The sequence below is a fragment of the Haliotis cracherodii genome, unplaced genomic scaffold (assembly GCF_022045235.1).
Source record: "Haliotis cracherodii isolate W230 unplaced genomic scaffold, xgHalCrac1.p SCAF_4, whole genome shotgun sequence".
Classification (NCBI taxonomy): domain Eukaryota; kingdom Metazoa; phylum Mollusca; class Gastropoda; order Lepetellida; family Haliotidae; genus Haliotis; species Haliotis cracherodii.
This window is the reverse complement of record NW_027266297.1, coordinates 31,530,528-31,551,433: the sequence shown is the minus strand read 5'-3', so window position 1 is coordinate 31,551,433 and position 20,906 is coordinate 31,530,528. Positions and strand designations below refer to the sequence as shown.

The 20,906-nt window shown below is 37.4% G+C and overlaps 1 protein-coding gene across 19 annotated transcripts in view; it reads right to left on the bottom strand.

Moving 5' to 3' along the window:
• The window catches only part of LOC139480549 (focal adhesion kinase 1-like), a 169,184-nt gene that overhangs the window by 40,818 nt on the left and 107,460 nt on the right, over positions 1 to 20,906 (bottom strand). For 17 of the 19 annotated variants that reach the window (XM_071263664.1, XM_071263653.1, XM_071263652.1 and 14 more), the window contains exons 4-11: positions 17,811 to 17,898; positions 13,363 to 13,442; positions 12,976 to 13,093; positions 12,153 to 12,293; positions 10,315 to 10,392; positions 8,977 to 9,190; positions 7,704 to 7,796; positions 1,683 to 1,713 (exon numbers count right to left, since the gene is read on the bottom strand). In XM_071263664.1, coding sequence (XP_071119765.1) covers positions 1,683 to 1,713; positions 7,704 to 7,796; positions 8,977 to 9,190; positions 10,315 to 10,392; positions 12,153 to 12,293; positions 12,976 to 13,093; positions 13,363 to 13,442; positions 17,811 to 17,898 — 843 coding nt within the window. The remainder of the gene's footprint in view (positions 1 to 1,682; positions 1,714 to 7,703; positions 7,797 to 8,976; positions 9,191 to 10,314; positions 10,393 to 12,152; positions 12,294 to 12,975; positions 13,094 to 13,362; positions 13,443 to 17,810; positions 17,899 to 20,906) is intronic. The other 2 variants (XM_071263654.1, XM_071263658.1) reach the window with 2 other exon arrangements.

Sequence of the window (20,906 nt, the reverse complement as noted above, 5' to 3'; positions counted from 1 at the left end):
GGTCAATCTCAAGGGGTGTGATACACAACTCCCATACCAACCCTAAGTCGTTTATTTCTCAGTAAAAAGTGAGTGAGTAGGCTGTAACACCGCTTTGAACAGTATTCCCGTTATATCAGGGCGTTATGTTTCTTCAAAAAGGAACAACTAAGCCTGAAGTCTTTTTCTTGTTTCAAATTAGCTTTCATAATGTATATATATATATACAACGCTATGAAGTAAGGATCGAGCCATGGTGTGCCTGAGGTCTACTGCTACAGCAATGAAAGTAAGGCCCCTAAACATTTGATTTTAAACATTATGGTTATACCAAAGACCTATTTGGCGTTCATACTAAATTTCAAACACTGATATGTCATCAAACCTGATCCCAAACATGTTCACGCTAATCTTTAACTAAACCCTGTAAGAGAGAGGACAGCATGATTAACTACAAATATTCCTACTTCATTTTATCTTTAATTTCATGGAATATAACCATTTCCATTTTAAGAAAACACACTTTAGTATTCTTCTATATTCACTGTCCTGTAAATAAAATGTAAAAAATTCAGGAAGAAATTTCTTTCACATTTGGTGCATTCAAATTTTCAATTAATAAACTGAAAGAAAACTATTCTGACTATCACTACAAGGCTGGTAATGATATAGCATGCCAAGTAACAATTTGAACCCAGCTGGGTGATTAATTATAATAATTCTGATCCTGCATTAGTCAGTGCATGGTCAAATCCCAGCTGTCCATCTAGTTCCTAAAATAAATCCCCCTGTGAATACATGTCTGCATGCTTTCATGAGTATCAGTCTAATTCTGTCCCCACCACAACCAGCAAGGATACAATTGCTTTAGGCACCACCACTAATAATAAGGCTAATCAAATTACTGTAGCTACTATCATGTGGTCCAACTGGGCAGTGATGGCTAGTGCCCTCCATGTGGCGGCGCCGACCTTTCACGGCACCGGTGCCAACAGTTGTCAGAAACGGTAAACAAGAAATTGGCAAGCACCGAGCAGGATACAAATACATATTATAGAAACATCCTGCAGTTTTGTCCGGAATTGACAATTCTAGAAATATACATGCACATGTGTAAATATCCGTTCTCTATTCCATTTCCTGATCTGGCCTGACATTTGATAACAGACATCAATATGTGTACACTTCAAGTCGACTTCCTATGATTCATGTGCTATTTGCATGTTTAACTTGCTGTTGTAACAGGACAAATGTGCAGAACTACTCAAGAACGTGTGTTTGATAGTTATTCCATGTGTGTATGATTAATAAATAATATTTTTGTACCTCTCACAATTTACATGTCTCAACGTGCCTAACATCAATAAGTAAATCAATATCAACATACATTTAGTCATAAACATATAGAAAGATATGTTTCCTTGATATATTTAAGTACTGTATGAATATATGCACTTATAAAGAAATACAGCACCTGATTTAAATATATGAAAGTTTTAAAAGCATTGATGTAGTTTTCAAACACTTTGGAAAAAAAATCAAATTTATTACCATATATGGCAAAAAAGGATTTGACAATGGTAACAGAAGTTGCATCACGCCAGACATTTCAGAGGTGTTGATGAATCATCATCAAACTTCAAAACTTTCAAATTATGAAATGAAGTCAGACTAAAATCTATGAAATAGAAATGTCCACGTACCTTGATCGAGGCGTCCTAGGAATGGTCTCGCCTGTAAAGATATGAAAATCAGGGTGATATTTAGCCAGAAGTGTCCACACATCCATGTTGTGGGGACTCCCCATATACGACCATGTGATACACAAAGACACACACTGTCTGTCGACCAGCAGCTAACGGAATATTGCACAGCTCCGACTAAATGGAACAAAGGACAGCCAGCCACTGAAGCAGTGACAAAAATCAATAATTTGGTCGCTCGGGCGCGACTACCGTTATTCCATCGGTCAGGCCAGGGACAATATGATGGTCAGCTATTTGCACACAGCTTGTCCTGAGGCAGGGCAAACTGAGGATAATCAAGCACGACTGGATTCAGGATGTCTCTACAGGGATGTAGGGAATATGGATATTACATGCAACTCTTAATGAGTCTGTCCGCTAGCATGACGATATTGGCAAAGTGTCAACACAAGAGCTGCTCTTTAAAATACACTCTGACCTCTCGTCGGCAGATCAATATTTTATCATACAGTGAATGAATGAGGGCAGCTGGGATGGGATTGATGCTCGACGGCTATAAAAAGGTTCCTGATAAAAATAACATTTTGATATCTATTTGGAAATGGATATAACTGTAGTTGGCTGTTATTAAATGCAAATTGCGCCAAATGTCAACATCTTTGTGAAAATTAAATTATCATGCCAATGTCAGCAGGGGGCGACGATAATTTGTCGACCATTTCAGAGGGCGAACACTGGAGGTCTAGTGCGTGAATGTCACACGTGGAATACTGTATATTCATATCTCGGAATAATCATCTACATTGAAAAAACTATTAACATACATAACATACAAGTCTCTGGATGATTTCTCAAACATGATTTCTCTAACCTATTTAAACCTTAAATGACAATCTATCACTTATACTAATTAAAACAAGTTAAGGACCACCATATTTGTCATATTACTATAGTCAGTCATGCCATAACAGATTTACTATAGCAACGAATCGGGTGGGCCTTAACCTCATTTGAGTGGTATTATATATTAATTAATCCTTTATCAGTTTACTTAAATGGTATCATGGGATCTTTGAGATTTTCTGTTATCCTGGATAAACTTAGGACCCACTTCTTTTTAGAATTAAGACGTTGTTTCCATGTCGATTCTTCCTTACTGACAAACACTGCTTACGTTGTAGAACACTGCCCTGATGATGAAGGGAGTGGTTTTGGGGCTGGTTTACAAATTTTCACATATATACAACTCAAACAAATTAAGGACCACCTAATTCTTTCATATCACTATAGTTAATCTAAAATATACTAACATAAACTATAGTAATATGAAAAGAAGATCGGGTGGTCCTTCACCTTTCTTGAGAAGTATAATTTTGTTCAATATAGAGTTACATTAATATACGTGAGCAATATGCATGGTGATGCTTATACATGTATTATTATTTTTATTGGCAAAAATATATTTTTTTTAGATATATTTCCAATGCAGTACATCAACACTTATTTTTTATTACATTTTGTATTATCCTGTTAAACAAAACACTGTGCTGAATTACTAGATATTAACCCTTTTTTCCCTTTATCGAAAACAGTCTTAATTATTCATTTGTATAGAACTCTACAAAAGGACAATAAATCCATTGATTAATATTTCAAAACATATTTTGTCCATCTCCACAAAACAATCCTAGGCTTCAGCTGTTGCTAATCCAAAAATCCATTTCGCCCATTGACGGACATTCCCTACTTTCTCATCAACGTCCAGCTATTGTCATTATAATCGGACCACAACATCAATCAACCAACCAACCAGTGGTCAACTGCAGAATGCCCATAGAACAGGTTGAACGTCGCCCTGACAGTCAAATACTAGCAATTTTAGTGTCTGGTGTGAGGCCTCGCTTCCTATTCGCGATCTTGATCTTGATGAATGATTTGGGTAATGCGAATAATTGATTTTCTGATGTTTTTGCCATGTGGCATTGTTTTACCATTGATTTTGGTCACCTAAAATGGATAGAATTGGATCAGTAACGCAAGCAAACACAAAATTAGGGACGCTGGGTGAATAATTCATTTTAAGAACAGAACTCTACAAAGAATGTGTGTAGAAATCTTGAAAGATTCATCAGTTCTTGGACAAACACTCTTTGCATGTCAGATTATTGGAAACCCTTTTGTTTTTGTAAAAACATGATTGTCACGAAAACCAGAATTGTTCAACATGAACGAACATGACAATTATCAGATGACCATTAAAGATATCAAATTTACAAATCCTTTATGATCTGATTCCTGAAAACATGTTTTTATAACTTAAATGTAAACATTAAGCAGAAACATTGTATCACAAGAATATATACTACATAAAAGAAGTTAAAGAGTGAGTGAGTGAGTGAGTTTGGTTTAACGCCGCTTTTAACAGTATCCCAGTTATATCACGGCATGTCAGCCTAAAGTGGGAGGAAAGCCCGAAGTGATGCAGGTCTCAGACGTTTACCACTTCGCTGAAACCCCCGAGCACGGGTATGGTGCTGACAAACCTAGAATCATAATCGGGGCGAACCGGGATTCGAACCCACAATCATAGGTTTCTGGCGTGTCCAAGGGACGCAACTCTGCACAGCGTATCGCAGCGCCTTAGACGACTGGGCCACCCGTGCCCCCAGAAGTTAAAGAACAGTTGATTCTTTCATATAACTATAGTTAAGCTGTCATGTCGAAAATAACATGAAAGAATTTGGCGGTTCTTATCTTCTCTCGAGTAGTATATGTACAAATAATACAAGCACTGGGTTACAACATGGGCATACATGTGTACATCTTCAGTCACAGTAATTAATGTTGGATTTTTGTAATCCAACTTTTTATATTAATGGAGGCAGGAGGCTATCATTTTTAATATTTTATGTTATACATGTATAAACAAACTGAAAGGAAATGGAGGACATTTAGATTTGTCTAAATTTAAAGCCACTTAGAGACTATGAAACATTCACGAGGGAGGCGTATCTGTAGTTCATGGGGCCGGAAGTAAACTCTAATACTTACTTTGCTATGGCCTTACTGCCTTATTTTGTTCAAATGAAGTATTTTTACTGAACACAGCAGTAAACATTGATGTTCAAAATATGGATTGCCAATAGTTTTTACTCCATCAGCATGTGTTTAAGGTTCTTCATCCACTTCTCAAATAACATACCATTTTTAAGTAAAAAAACGTGCCTCTTCTTACAAGTGTCCCCATTACAAATGAAGTGGGAACGGAAGAGTTTGACTCATCAACAAATTCCAGTTACGGTCTTTTTATCATTCCTCAGGAGATACTGACTGCAGGTCATTGTGATGTCATCAGTCACTACGAGGTCACAATCACATGACATCACAAATCTCTCTGCCACTGAAGCTGGTTTGCTGTACATTTTACACACAAGATACTGTTTTAATTACTGATTTTAATACAAACTGAGAAAGTTGGAAGAATGATCTTAGATGATAAATAGAATCTTACCCTCATGTCTTTTGATATCAAATATAGCATATATCAAGACTCGTCATAAATGTTTTCAACTTTTATCGACCCATGTTGATATATTTTATATCAAAAGACACTTGGGTGAGATTCTTTAAATATTCTACAGCCATTACAGCACAAGCTATGATTCAATGAGAGACTACATGCGATATAATCAATCATCTTGGCTTACACTGCACGTCCAGTCTACAAGGTCTCATTAAGGTGAAAACAGCATTACATTCACATATAAACATCTCCAGAGATTCAACAAAGATGTGACCTGTTAGAAGTGGCTTTCTAGTAAGCATCATTTTGTCCTGCAAGTTACAGTAGATCCCTGGGCAGCTATTGGGTATGGTAGCCCAGTGTCCCAGGATAATAGCGCTTGGCTCTATCGCAACTTGTAGTCAATGAACTCTTATCAAGTTATTTACAGCAACACCATTACCTCTCATTACTTCCTGGTGATGCTTATATTATTTTTTTATTGGCAATATATTTCCAATGCAGTACATCAACACTTATTTTTTTATTTTGTATTTTTAATTACATTTTGTATTATCCTGTTAAACAAAACACTGTGCTGAATTACCAGATATTAACCCTTTTTTCCCTTTTTCCCTTTTAAAACAGTCTTAATTATTCATTTGTATAGAACTCCACAAAAGGACAATACATCCATTGATTAATATTTCAAAACATATTTTGTCCATCTCCACAAAACAACCCCAGCTTCAGCTGTTGCTAATCCAAAAATCCATTTAGCATCATCAACGTCCAGCTATTGTCATTATAATCGGACCACAACATTAATCATTACCTCTCGTTACTTCAGGGACTGTGTTTGTTTATTTGTTTGTTTGTTGTTTACACCACATTCAGCAATATTCCACCTATATGATGACTTTTTGTAAATAATCGTGTCAAACTTGTCCGCCACTTCCAAATGCCCGTAGATTGCTAGGTAATTAGTTGGAGAATTAATGGAGGTAACAGTCATTGAGATTCATTATCTTGACAACTCAATAGGACTCGTGCAAAATTTATTTGTCGTTTAATGGCACACTCAATATTTCACAATGTAAATAATTGTGTCAGGCCCAGACAATACAGTGACTGATACAGTGAGAAATTATCCATGTTGTCCCGGTACGATGACATACCATCAACCAGGTCAAAGAGTCTGACCATCAGAAGTCGCCTCCCTTGACCAGCATAGGTTGCTGGGAACCACTGTCTACTATAAAGGGCTGAGGCCTATATTACTCACCGGTGTATACGAAGAAATGTTCAATAACTTAGTCTATAACATAATATACATCGTCAGTCACTTCAAACAATTTGGTAACTAAAGAAATTAAAGTGATTCTAACATCAAACTATGAACAAGAAACCATTTCTGGAAACTTGAGAGTTGTCGTGTTATTACAACAATGAGAGAATTAGGAAGACAGAATTAGAACACTGCATGCATAGTTGTCCCGATGTCAGTAAAAGAGGTGGTGTTCAGAAAACAGTAATTATACAAGTAATTATGTGTTATTTACTAGGTGCAGTATACAGATGGCATTCCGACATATCACAGGCACAATGGGAACACTAGGAAGGAAAATGGCATAATGACATGATATTCTTAATGACATGGTGATATTCCTAATGACATGGTGATATTCTTAATGACATGGTGATATTCTTAATCCTTTAGTTTCAGTGCTTATTTTTGACTCATTCATATCTATACCAGTTATATTTGAAAGTTCTAATCTTGCATTAGAGATTTCACAGGCTCAAATTTCTTTTTTGATATTCCATGAAAATAATTATGGTAATTATTCATACTTTTTCCATATTATATTTACATATTATGTTTTATGATTTTCTGGCTCAAAATGTCCAAGAAGTCTTTAAATATTCAAGAAAACATCTTGAAAATGCATGAGGTTTTGCTTTTTCAACAGTTTTGGTAAGGCGGAATCATAAAACAAGAAGATCAGTTGGTCTGGCCTAAAATGTTGAAATATTTAACATTCAGTGACATATCTTCTATCAGATTTGTAACTTGACATGAATGCTATTTCAGCCCTCAGTCACATACTGTGTTCATACCAATAACGTGTGTGATATTTATCTACACATTTCACGATCCTTTTCCAAGGATTCTAATTACCAGGTATCCTAACAATCACATCACTAAAACCTCATAAACTCACAATTTTATAAAGCAAACATAAAACCTTGTAACCGTTAAATTAATACAAATGAATATGTTACTCTAACCATTCCATTTTCAACTCAAAACATAAGGAAGCAGTATTGTTAATTAACACACTGATACAAAGTAAACATGCAAACCAAGTGCAAAACAAAGGAACATGGTCGATAAACAAGTTGTGAGAAAAAGGTGAAACACGGGATGTTTCAAGAGTTTCAAGGGTGCCAGGTCATGTTTCAGAACTCAAAATCAAAAGGAATCCGTGCCAAGGGGAGTTAACTCCAATTACCTTCACTACAAGTTGCCTCCCCTTCGTCATCTGAATCGTATGAGTTCCAACTGAGGTAGGCTATTTTAGTAAATGAAGGTAGATCTTCAGTAGCTTTATATCGGGAACAAAATAAATCCGTATCAGAATATGCATGAATGGGACTTCTTTTCAGAAGAACGTCATGCACATTGTAAATGAAACAGGTTCGGATTTACAATAATCGTCTTTTCCGTTTTACAATAATAGTCTTTTCCGATTTACAAAAAATGCTTTTTGAGTTTAGCAATCTTTTCAATCAGATAGTTTTCCACACAAAAAATTGATAAATCAAATGTATATGAAGCTGTTAATATAAAAAAATGTTTTTTTGCAATTCTTTTGCAAACAGAACATGATGAATAAAACATGGATGTAGCAAATCAAAAAGAATAAGTCCAATACATATCAATGGTTGGAAACTCAAACAGAGTGGTTACAACTGCTTCCTAATTATCTGGCATGATTGAGCTTCAGCAATACATCCGAGCTCTCTTGTACATACTTCTGGTAATAACAGACTTTTTTCATCATAGGTATGGTAAGTAGTTGCTTACTGCTCATATATATACATTCGCTGGTTAGTATGCGAAACATGGACCTATCAATGTGATCTTGTCACGGCTAACAAATTAAGGAGAAGATTCATTAGGCCACAGTTGAGTGGGTCAGTTGGTAGATATACAGATAGAGGTACCCTCTTAGAGGCAAGTCATTATATGTAGAAAACCATATATATATAAATATACAAGACTAACATCAAGTACAGTAATGCACATTCTTATATCGTGCCGGTGTTAGGGAAAGTATATATATATATATATAGAAGCAGAAGAAGTACAGTCAACTTGTAGTCAGCATCTGTGATTCTTAAGAGTGAATGTCAAATATATATACTACACAAAAGAAGTCAAGAATACACAATTTTTTCAAATGACTGTAGTTTATCTGTCATAATATGACAGGTGTTCTTTAACTTCTTTTGAGTAGTATATATTGATTGATCTGGATAAAATGTCCAATAAATTTTGACGTGAGTATTATTTGTGACAATTTTAAAAGTATTGTGACATTGTTTGAAAAGTCAACATTCTGGAAAAAATCTAAATCTACTGCATTATCAAACTAAAATATGCCCTTATTGTCAAATTGACTATTAATTTCAGAAAAGCTGCTTGAAAACAGAATGCTCAATATACGAAATAGTTTTTTCATAAAAAAAAATGAAATATGAAAACACGTCTCTGTATCTCACCTTTCCTGGTCCAGAGAGAGTCGTTCATGTCATGTACAAGGCGACAGTACCCGTCAATCAGGTCCGCTACATCCTCAGCATCTTGCAACATCGCACACGTGATCATGAGAGGTTCATTAGCACCAGCTATCTTCAGCTGTAGGATGCCCTTGCCGTCCTCACTGCCAACTGTCTGTATGGACTGGACTTGGGCAAAGTCGGCCATGTGGGTTGGCTGAAATAACAATAACTGGCTCATTAGTAGACATTTTACAAGACTCGGTCTACTGACTAGTGGTCAAAGTCACAGAGTGAGTAAGGATCCACACCATCACAAGCAAAGAACCAAGTCAACAAGCCTGACCACCTGATTGAAAGTCTCTTACAAACCACAGAGCATAAATATTAAATAAACAAAAGTAAACAGAGCTATAATTGCATTGTGATACCCTTACTTCAAACTTCATATTAAGAATAGGATCAAACATCACTCCTGGGTTAACAATAATCATTGTTCTATCTCGTCATCAGCAATACTACGAGTGAGTGAGTGAGTGAGTTGGGTTTAACGCCGCTTTTAACTGTATTCCAGTTATATCACAGCGTGTCAGCTTAATGTGGGAGGAAAGCCCGAAGTGATGCAGGTCTCGGACATTTACCACTTTGGTGAAACCCACGAGCACAGTATGGTGCTGGCAAACCTAGAAACATAATTGGGGCGAACCGGGATTCGAACCCACAATCATAGGTTTCTGGCGTGCACAAGGGACGCAACTCTGCACAGCGAATTGCAGCGCCTTAGACGACTTGGCCACCCGTGCCCCATCAGCAACACTACAATGACTGGTCAATAAGTTATTGTTCAGCAAGTGGACTATAGTAAAATATTAACATCATAACTAAATCTTGTAACAGCTGCAATGTTCAAAACTTTTCCTTTTTAATAAAGCAGCTTGCCATATTTTCAATATTGAGACCCACACGAGACAATCAGGAAAGCTATGTTTGCCACAGTGGGAGCAGTTTCCTTGGTTCAGTTACTAACCCCGGTATCAGTGTTTACATTATCACAAACATTTTAACAAACACAACCATCTGTCAAGACCAGGAAACTGTAAAACCAGGACACCACACAAATACACTTGTCCTATCAAGAAAGATAGGACAATATCGGGGTTCACTTCAATCACTAACATTTCACGGCCATTATCTGTTGAAGGGAGGTAACTCCACCAAGCCAAATTCCAACTGCTCTCACCATCATCTACTGAGTTGATTATCATTCCCAAAACATTTTCCCATGTAAACTAACCTCGTTCATATAAACATTATCTGGCTGTAGGTAGGTAAAATACTTACCGAAGAGGCTTTTTCTGTAAGATAACTGATTCCAACATCTGGGCCAATGACAATATCAACATAGATGCTCCACCCAGACTGAAAGATAACCATATTTTGAATATTAACCATATTTGAATTTATGTTAGCAATTTTATGTTGTGATGAAACAAATGAAAACAATGTTTGAAAAGACTTTCTACAATGTGAGACTTCTGTGAGAGTGGTTTACAGAGTTGCAGAACTGTTTGGAACTGTTTGATGAAGGGATTACACTAAGACGTCTCCTGTTACTACTTACTGCTAAGAAGAACAGATTATTATGAGAACATCTTTCATCAGTTAATCATATTTGCTGTAAACATAAACCATGCTGCAATACAGACAATACTGCAGCGGGTAAATACTGCAGCTGGACAATACTGCAGCCGGACAATTCTTAGCGGGACAATACTTAGCAGGACAATACTGCAGCTGGACAATACTAAGCAGGACAATACTGCAGTTTGACAATACTTAGCGGGACAATACTTAGCGGGACAATACTGCAGCTGAATTATACTTAGCGGGACAATACTGCAGCTGGACAATACAGCAGAGGGACAATACTTCGCGGGACAATACTGCAGCTGAATAATACTTAGCGGGACAATACTGCAGTGGGAAGTTTCAAATATCCTTCCTGATAAAGTCCAGGCCATCAACGGGATCCTTGGCCATGTTTTAACTCTGTATTGACTACTGGAGGTGTATGAACCACAGATTCCACTCACACGAAACATCTCTAACTGTAATGACTGATATTTGGAGGTAAAATGGCTTCCAAATGTTTTCCACATGGTCTTGTGTGGATTTTTTAATTCTTCTTATTAACAAAAGTCATAATTGGACTTCTTGGCACCAAGGAAAATTTCATGCAGAAATACTGAACAGATTGGAAGAAACTTAACTTAAATCTTCCAATTCCAACTAATTTTAAACATTATGATATGAAATTTAAAATCCCCCCCGAAATTAATCATAACATAACGCATCCTGAAGTTACTGAAATGATATGATACACGACAATCCTTCCATATACTGTATATATCAATTCACATAGATTCTGTCTCAATTTTCAAAGTAATATTTACAAGTTTTGTAACAGCTTCTTTTAGCCTGCCATGATACCTAATATCAAATCTGATTGCATAATATTTTAAGAACAAGTTGAGTAAGCCAATTATTGGAATTAAACACATTTGCTTGATAGTAACAGCATATTGTCAGGGAAAAACGGCTCAAATTCAGTATATATGTCATATCTTGACTGGGATATAACTGGATGTATTGCATCGTGATGGAGGTGTATCATGTTTGTTTGTAGCAGACCATTGTGATGTTATGGGTTACCATGGCGTACGTCACAAGGCAATGACATCACTAATTTCTCTGAGAATGAATCTGGTTAACTGTATGTTGTAGTGAGTGAGTATGGTTTTATGCCACTTTCAGCAATATTCAAGCAATATCACGGCGGGGGACACCAGAAATGGGCTTCACACATTCGACCCATGTCGGGAATCGAACCCGGATCTTCGGCGGGGCTAGCAACAGCTTTAACCACTAGGCTACCAGACTGCCCCCTGTATGTTGTACACTCAAGGTGATTGTAATTACTGTTTACCACCTGAAAAAGTTGGAAGAATGATTTTCGTTGACAAATAGAATCTCAACTGAGTGTCCTTAATATCAAACATATCAAACTTGACTTGTGCCGATATATTTATTATGAAAAGACTGCCGGTTAAGATTCTATATGAATGCAATATTACTACCATACAAGAATGATAGTTTTATAAAATTAAGCAAGAACATACCCCTAAGGCGCACTTGAATCGTTCCTGATTGAACTTTATGACGGTGATGAGAGTATCGAAGAACTTATATACACACTCCGACTCCGTCAGCTGCGCATACTGGCGGAAGTGATGCTGAATAAGTTTGCGCAAGGCCTTGGGCTGTGGAAAAAAGTTCATTTTCAATATTGGAGAGTTCTTTTCCTTTCATTAATTCTCTTGCAAGAATTTCATGGTTACACACAGCGAATGGTCATATAGTAGACCCATTTTGGGATTCAAACCAATATACAGGGCATAACAGGCTGACCCATAAACCTCTGGGCTACCCAACTGCCAATTTTCTATAGATAGATTTGAGGGCATTAACTGATGCCGCAATAATTTACAGTGTTGTACAAGTCACAGGCCCTACAGTGTCACCCTATTACCTGGTTATTTTAAACAACTGACTAGATTTATATCTTCATGCGTCATCCGAATTCTCATCAAAACTTGAAAAATAATACTTCCCATTTTCACGATCCTAAAAAGTCCAATATTATTATTTCCTTCCATAAATACACCCCCGTACTTGGATACATCATTGTGGTGATTAAAAATATAGTATTTCGAAACATTCCCATGGCAAAAAAGAGAAGGAAATTGACTTTAGTTCCTCTTTGATGACTAACATCTGTCTGCCTTTTCACGCCAAACTTTCGGAAGGAACCCTTTGAAGCAATGATCCTTGCAGGTGAGGAATCATTTTAAAATTTTTATAAACAAATAAACAACATATGTTTAACAAGTCTTCAGAAAGGTATGTTAGTAATTTGAACAGGTACAAAAAACAACAACTCACTTTCATTGAATCCATCACAGTTCGAGGTAAGAATCTTTTGAGCCCAACTTCTTTCTCTAAGTATTCAAAGTTGGACTTTTTATCTAAAGCTACTTGAGGCATGTCTTTGAAAAACCGCCTGAAAACAAAACAGAATCCAGTTTATTTGTTGATAATGAGAAAAAAATATAATTGCACATATTTCTAATCATCAATATTCCTGTTGTGTCCAAATTAACCAAATAATCGTTTCTTTAAAATCGAAAAAATTGAAATTGAAGACAGCATTGCAGGAATCTTACAAGAAACATTTTCAACGGATAATTAATACCAATTTCAAGTGAATAAGAAAATCACACATAAACAATTAAAGCAATAATTTAATCCAAATATAAATCATTAGCATACCTCATTTCTATACATCCAAGCCTGATGGCAACTTCATGTGCAATGTGTTCGGCTATATCACGCATGTAGTCATTCCGAACCTGAAAACACAAAATCATAATAATTACCAAGCTCGTCGTAAGAGGCGACCAACGGGATCGGGTGGTCAGGTTCGCTGACTTGGTTGATGCATGTCATCGTATCCCAATTGCATGGATCAATGCTCATGATGTCAACCACTGGATTGTCTGGTCCAGACTCAATTATTTACAGACCACAACCATATAGCTGGAATATTGCTGAAAGTGGTGTTAAACAACAAACAAACAAACTGGTAGCCATCTAAATTCTACTGATCTAACCTTTTATCATCCCCAAACAACATGCTATATCATTGTGGAGGTACTCCAATACGTCAAACAAAAATAATTGATGCTACCTAACTACCCTTTATTCAAAATTATCCAGAAGTAAATAGACACTGAATACAGTACTTAGTGTCGGTGAGTAATTATCTTCGCAATGATGATGATGTTGGAGATTTTATGAGAGCTTCCTGTAGAGCTGGTTTAGCACGTGAAGGATTTTCTATGTTGTGTTCAATGATCAACTGACTATGTCCTCAGGGGAACCATGATGTGCATGTAGTTATCCAGGTTCCTACCAAACTGGTTCTAGTTATACATCAAATGATTATATTTACAGAAGAATTCGATCTGGAGATACAAGAGAACCTACTTATCTGCAGGTTTCTTAATAGCTAAGCAGGATCTTAATGAAGCTTGATTGCAGCATGTTACTTTGACATTGAACAAAACAAACAAAAAGAAATATTTCATGAAACAAAGTACATTTTCATAATGAAATCTTTCAAGTTCTTAACACAGAATTATCTCACATATCTTTTCAATCAGATTACAAGAAATCAATGAAATGGCAAATCTGACATTCAACATTTTCTACATCAATACACAGACCAGAGCATCAAATCTGCTCAAATCAAAGACTTTAACTTCATTTTAATGACCTACTCTTTGATCTGGCATTGAGTTTCATCACAATTTCAAGTGAGCATGATATGCTTAGGGGAGGCCGCAATTTCATTTCCTCCTCCAGACAAGCAACCCCCCCCCCCCCCCCCACCCCCCCCCCCAACCAACTCTCCTGTCAGACTTAAGGCCATGGAGGGTTGGTGCTACCTAATTGACTTGACAGCACATGCTTAGTTTCACATAACAGTGGATTGACAAAGAGATGTTACAAATCCATGTTCATTTCTGAGAGATTTTAGACAATTATGCACCTAAACACTTTTGGAATTTATTGCTTCCTTAATTTTTTAACTGATGTGAGAGTAGAATTTTACATGTTGAGAAACATTTCAACTATGTCATGGCTGGAACATCAGAATTGGGCTATGCACATAGCTTTATGTGGAGAATCAGACCTGGGGGCTTGACAAGTGAATGCTTTTACTACTTGGCTAACCTATCAAAATGTTAAGGTTATATAACTATTGTATCATTAACCTCATATTTCTAAAAGTATCAATACTTAGGAAATTTTCCATTTACTTTTCAATACAAAGTTTACATTTTATCTTACTGCGATAAGATATTTTTAGAGTGAACTTGTTCAGGAAACATGTTTGAAAAGATGACTCATTCATCAACTTTCTCCAAAGTGCTAAATAATTGTTGAAGCTATACAATATAGAATTGTCATATTTTTCGACTAATCACGGGAATCAAATTTCTACTTCAGCACCTTTAATGAATATATTCTCTTGCAAGGAACACACCTTAACATATTCTAATTCCCCAAAACTAATTTCAACATTGAAGCAGTGCGAACAACCCGAAGTATTGATTCCACTTTTACAACAACCCATCATTTCATAACCTCTCCATATCCCCATATCATCCATCCAGGTTTCTTTGTCTCCTGTAATCAATGCCACAAAGCTCTCTCCCCCACCCCTCACTTATCACTGCCAGGTCAGCTTGTTCCTCATTAACATCCCGCCCTCATCTCCATCCCCAGATCAAGGCAAGAATTAACGGCAGGTGCTTTACACAGGTTGAAGAAATAAAAGAATTTCATCCAACTCATTTCCCTGGATTTATTTTCGCTTTGCTTGAATGTTCATTGCCTTCAACATGGCTGCAAGTGATCATATCAGTTTGGAAATCTGAGAAGTTGAGGTTGCGAAAAATATTCTGTGACATGTTTTATTTAATAACTGAATATAGAACTTGTTTTCACATAATGCTCATCCCTGATGATGACTGCATCTCATGACATTTGTGTATTAATCGTTATTACAAGGATTAATTGCGTAAAGTATTGCAATGGTAAAAGCACCATTGGAAGGTATTGCAATAGTTGTCCCTGTATCACAATAGTATCACAATAGTATCACAATAGTGAGTGAGTGAGTGAGTGAGTGAGTGAGTGAGTTGGGTTCACGCCGCTTTTAACAGTATTCCAGTTATATCACGGCGTGTCAGCTAAATGTGGGAGGATAGCCCGAAGTGATGCAGGTCTCAGACGTTTACCACTTCAGTGAAACCCATGAGCACGGCTATGGTGTTGACAAACCTAGAAATATAATTGGGGCGAACCAGGATTCGAACCCACAATCATAGACTTCTGGCGTGCCCAAGGGACGCAACTCTGCACAGCGCATTGTGGCGCCTTAGACGACTGGGCCACCCGTGCCCCCTGTATCACAATAGTATCACAATACCGTATATCGCTGTGTATAAGGCGAGTTTTTCGTACCTAAAATGAGGGGGTCTAAGAAGGGGGGTCGTCTTATACACGGAGTCGAAGATCTCACATTTTTTTCCACTGGCGATGTCAACCGGCGTCCGATAGCCAGCCCAGCATTTGACAATAAAACTTCGCATTTCGTCCTAAATAACTGTTCAAATAACTATTTCCATACATAAACATGATTTGTATCTCTTTTCCTTGAATAAAGTTAAATAATTTCTGCAAATAAAGTTGAAATGACCCTCTCCTCGATGCAGATTGTCAAACCAGCTGACACGGTAAAACAATCAACATCCGTGAGTAGAGAGCCGGAAGTACCGGTAATCATTTGCATATTGCACATGTGACCTAACATGTGATAACCGGTGAAGCTGAAATCAATTCCCGCTGTTTTTACAGTTGTATTAACAAGTGTTGGAGACGGTGTGTACAAGTGATTGTGGAATAAAAACGCTGAATGTGAAGCAAACATAAGCCTAGTTAGTTACAACATAGTTAATTGGCGATTAAATTACTCACCATTGTCTCTTATACGTTATTACTTCATAAATGAATTTTATTTTACGGGCACCAATTTGGTGTCGTACCGTGTAAACACAAAATGGCGACGTGTGCCGGAGTTACACACGCGACCTATCATTGTAGAAAAAAAAACAACGCAAGATAAACATATTTTTATTACATATATAAGGTTTGTGTGCGCACTTGTGATGTGTGCGAAATACGCATCAGTCGGAAAGCGCACATTCAATCTCCAAAGTAACTAACTAACTAATTTGTGATGTCCGTGTGCGAAATACGCTACAGTCGGCAAGAGCGCGTTAAATCTTCTACCGGTATATCAGTCAGACTTGTGATGTGTTTCATTCCAGGTCGCCTTATACACGGAGTATAGGATTTTGGGTTGATTTTTAAGGCGTGTACAGGGGGGTCGTCTTATACGTGGGGTCGCCTTATACACAGCGATATACGGTAGTATCACAATAGTATAATAATAGTATAATAATAGTATCACAATAGTACTATAATAGTATTACAATATGATTATGATAGTGTCACAATAGTATCACAATAGTATTGCAATAATATCATCAGCACCTCAGATTTCCAAGCTTTATTCGACATGATGTTAAGTCTCACATGTCTGCCATTTACTAGGTCCAATAGTATGCAAGGGAATCTGGAAGATGGTGGAGATTTAAGGGAGATAACTCTTTTTATGTTTGAGGTAGGGTGGTGAGTGTACTAATGTTACTCCTGTCAAACATGTTGACATATATCAAAAGTGTTGATAATCAAGCATGGTATTGATGTCAACTAGTGATATTTCACTTTATCATCAATGTACTGCCATTGGCCCTTAGGCAATCCAAATGTACTAACAGTTGTATAGTTGCATTACTACCAACTACACATCAAGAAAGTTGGTTGGTTTGGTTGTTTGTTGTTTAACGCTGTACTCGGCAATATTCCAGCTATATGACAGCGGTATGTAAATTATCGAGTCTGGACCAGACAATCCAGTGATTGACATCATGAGCATCGAACCATGCAATTGGGACAATGACATGCAAGAACCAAGTCAGCGAGCCACTCGATCCCGTTAGTCGCCTCTTTTGACAAGCATAGTCGCCTTTCACGGCATCAAGAAAGCCTCAATACCTTCCACACAATCTGTCGCGGATACATACCTGATCATAGAGGTAGTAGAATGTCACTTTGTCTTTGGAATACAGCTCTGGGATATTTTTGGGTAAGTACCTCACTCGGAGTTCATATCTGGAAAAAACAACAGAGTAAATAGAGTTCATCAAGACAATAGTTACTTCTTTGTTTCTGATTAGTAGTTTATTTAACTTTTACTGGAGTGAGTTGGGTTTAACGCCGCTTTTAACAGTATTCCAGTTATATTGCGGCATGTCAGCTTAATGTGGTAGGAAAGCCCGAAGTGATGCAGGTCTCAGATGTTTACCATTTCCGTGAAACCCATGAGCATGGGTATGGTGCTGACAAACCTAGAAATTGGGGCGAACCAGGATTCGAACCCATGATAATAGGTTTCTGGCCTGCCCAAGGGTCGCAAATCTGCACAGCGAATTGCGGCGCCTAAGACGACTGGGCCACCCATGCACCCAACTTTTACTGGAAGTCCGTTGGTGTGACTGACAATGAGTGTCCTCATTATGCTTCTCAGAGAGTGAGTGAAATTGTTTCTTTGTTGGTTAATTATCAGCCACACTTAGCAATATTCCAGCTATATGATGGTTGTCCACATATAATTGAGTCTGGAACAGACAATCCTGTGATTAACATACAAAGCATCTATCAACACAACTGGGATACAAAGAAATGCAATTAACCATGTCACCGAGTCTAGCCATCCAAACCAGTCAGTAGCCTCTTACAAGCAAAGGGTGCTGGAACTTATTTTCACACCCAGAGTGAGTGAGTTGGAGTTGAATGCCATTAACAGTATTTCAGATATATCACGTCATGTCAGCATGATGTTGGAGAAAAGCTACAAGAAATGTCAGTCCTAGACCTTAACCAGTTTGTCAAAACCCATGAGCAAACCCAGGGCACTGAGAGAGCATGGATCAAAATCAAGGTGATTCCAGCAGATCCTGGCATGGCAAAGGGACACGACCCTGCACAGTAAATAGTGGCATCATATATGACTGGGCTTCTCAACCTGGCTCAACCAATTAGTAGTAAGTAAGGATAAGAAATTTATGGATGAACAACTTTTTTATTACAATTGAGAGCGACGTTTCGGTGTAGGTTCTTACACTGTTATCAAGCAAGTGATTTACAGAGTTTAGTAAGCAAGTATATATACACGTAGGAGGCAATGTTTATACAGTAGGGTAGATATTGTTATACTGGAGTATAAATACTTGCTTACTGCACTCTGTAAATCACTTGCTTGATAACGGTGTTAGAACCTACACCGAAACGTCGCTCTTAATTGTAATAAAGAAGTTGTTCTTATCCTTACTTAGTACTCCAACTTCTAAATGCCTATCAAAGAAGCAATTAGTAGTACTCAAGGTGGGTCTACCACTTGGAATTCAATACTCATTAATATTGATAAACTTCAACATTGATTACTTCTTGTACATGTCTTCTGTTGAATAATGCTCTTTATTTCATAACAAATGAGAGGAAATATCATTAAAGCAAAATATCATTCCTTTGATTTAAAGACAATTTGTCTGGTGTTGCAAGTTCTGCAACAGACTGAAGCTACTCCGATTACACTGATGCAGGAGAATGTGTCAGAGAAAATACTGATGGATCCAATACAGAAGTTGACACATCAATAATTTCACCCAATAGAAAACATAAAATTTGAAAAAATAAATATATGCCAGTGTTAGATCAAAGCTATTTCGTGAAAAGCAAGCAGATACTTTTTAGAACCATCTTAATGGTGACAAAAAGCCATATTCAGATGGCAAAATACATCACAGAGCAAATCAAATAACAATAGCGCACTCAGAAATCTGGGAAAGCCTGAATATTGAACCTACTTCCGATAACCTCTAAACTTGCCACAAAAGCAAACACAAAGCCTTTTTCCCATTACTGGGATTTCCTTTTGTCAGGGTTTATTTCGGAAATTTACACTGTTCCTTTTATTACAGGACTCTAGAAAGTTAAACTATACCCACTCAGCCCTGCTTGTCTACATTAACCCTGGCTCCAGACCACCTAAGCTAAATGGCCTGAAAACTGTCTGGTGTTTATTATTGGTGCTTCCTGATTGACATTTAACACAGTATTGTTTGGGTGCAGGCATGGAGCACAGGGTAGCATGTACACTGGAGGATGGTAGTTATGGCTGAACCATCCAAAGCTGTGACATGCAGCTCAAAACTCTAGGAGTGAGTGAGTGGGTGGGGTTATTACAGAAAACATTTATGGTATGTATTGATATATTTTACTTATTGTGCTACTGTGATCAATAATTGTATCGTGATCGAAACTTGTATCGAGAAATATATTAATGTGATCCATCGATGCATTGGTGTATCGTCCAACCACTAATTTCATCTCATTGAAACAGTAACCTAACAAGCTGATACAAATAGGCCTTGAGTGAGTGAGTTGGGTTTAACGCCACTTTTAAAAGTATTCCAGTTATACAATGGCGTGTCAGCTTAATATGGGAGTAAGGCCCGAAGTGATGCAGGACTCAGACGTTTACCACTTCTGTAAAACCCACGAGCATAGGTATTGTGCTGACAAACCTAGTAACATAATCGGGGCGAACCGGGAGTGAGTGAATGAGTTGGATTTTAATGCTGTTCTAAACAGTATTACAGACGTTATTATTGTCAGCTTAAGGTGGGAGGAGGGCCCGAAGTGAAGCAGGTCTAAGACGCTTACCACTTTTGTGAAACCCACGAGCAACGGTATGATGCTGACAAACCTAGAAACATAAATTGGGCCGAACCGGGATTTGAAATCACGATCATAGGTTTCTGGCGCGACCAAGGGACGTAGCTCTGCATGATGAATTGCAGCACCTTAAATGGCCTTGCCACCCATGTCCCCAATTTCATTTGGATCTTACAAGAAACATCAGTCATTTTGCTCTCGACGGAAAGGTTTTCCATCAGTCTTAGAATCAGCTGACAGATGTATGATTGATTTGTGAAACAGATGCCAGATGACATTAGAAACATCGGACAATGATGACGTTTGTGTTAGCTTGGTAATATTTGGTGTTGTGGAGGTGCCAGCTTTGCCAGATGTTGCATTGAAGCATGTTTATCAGACTT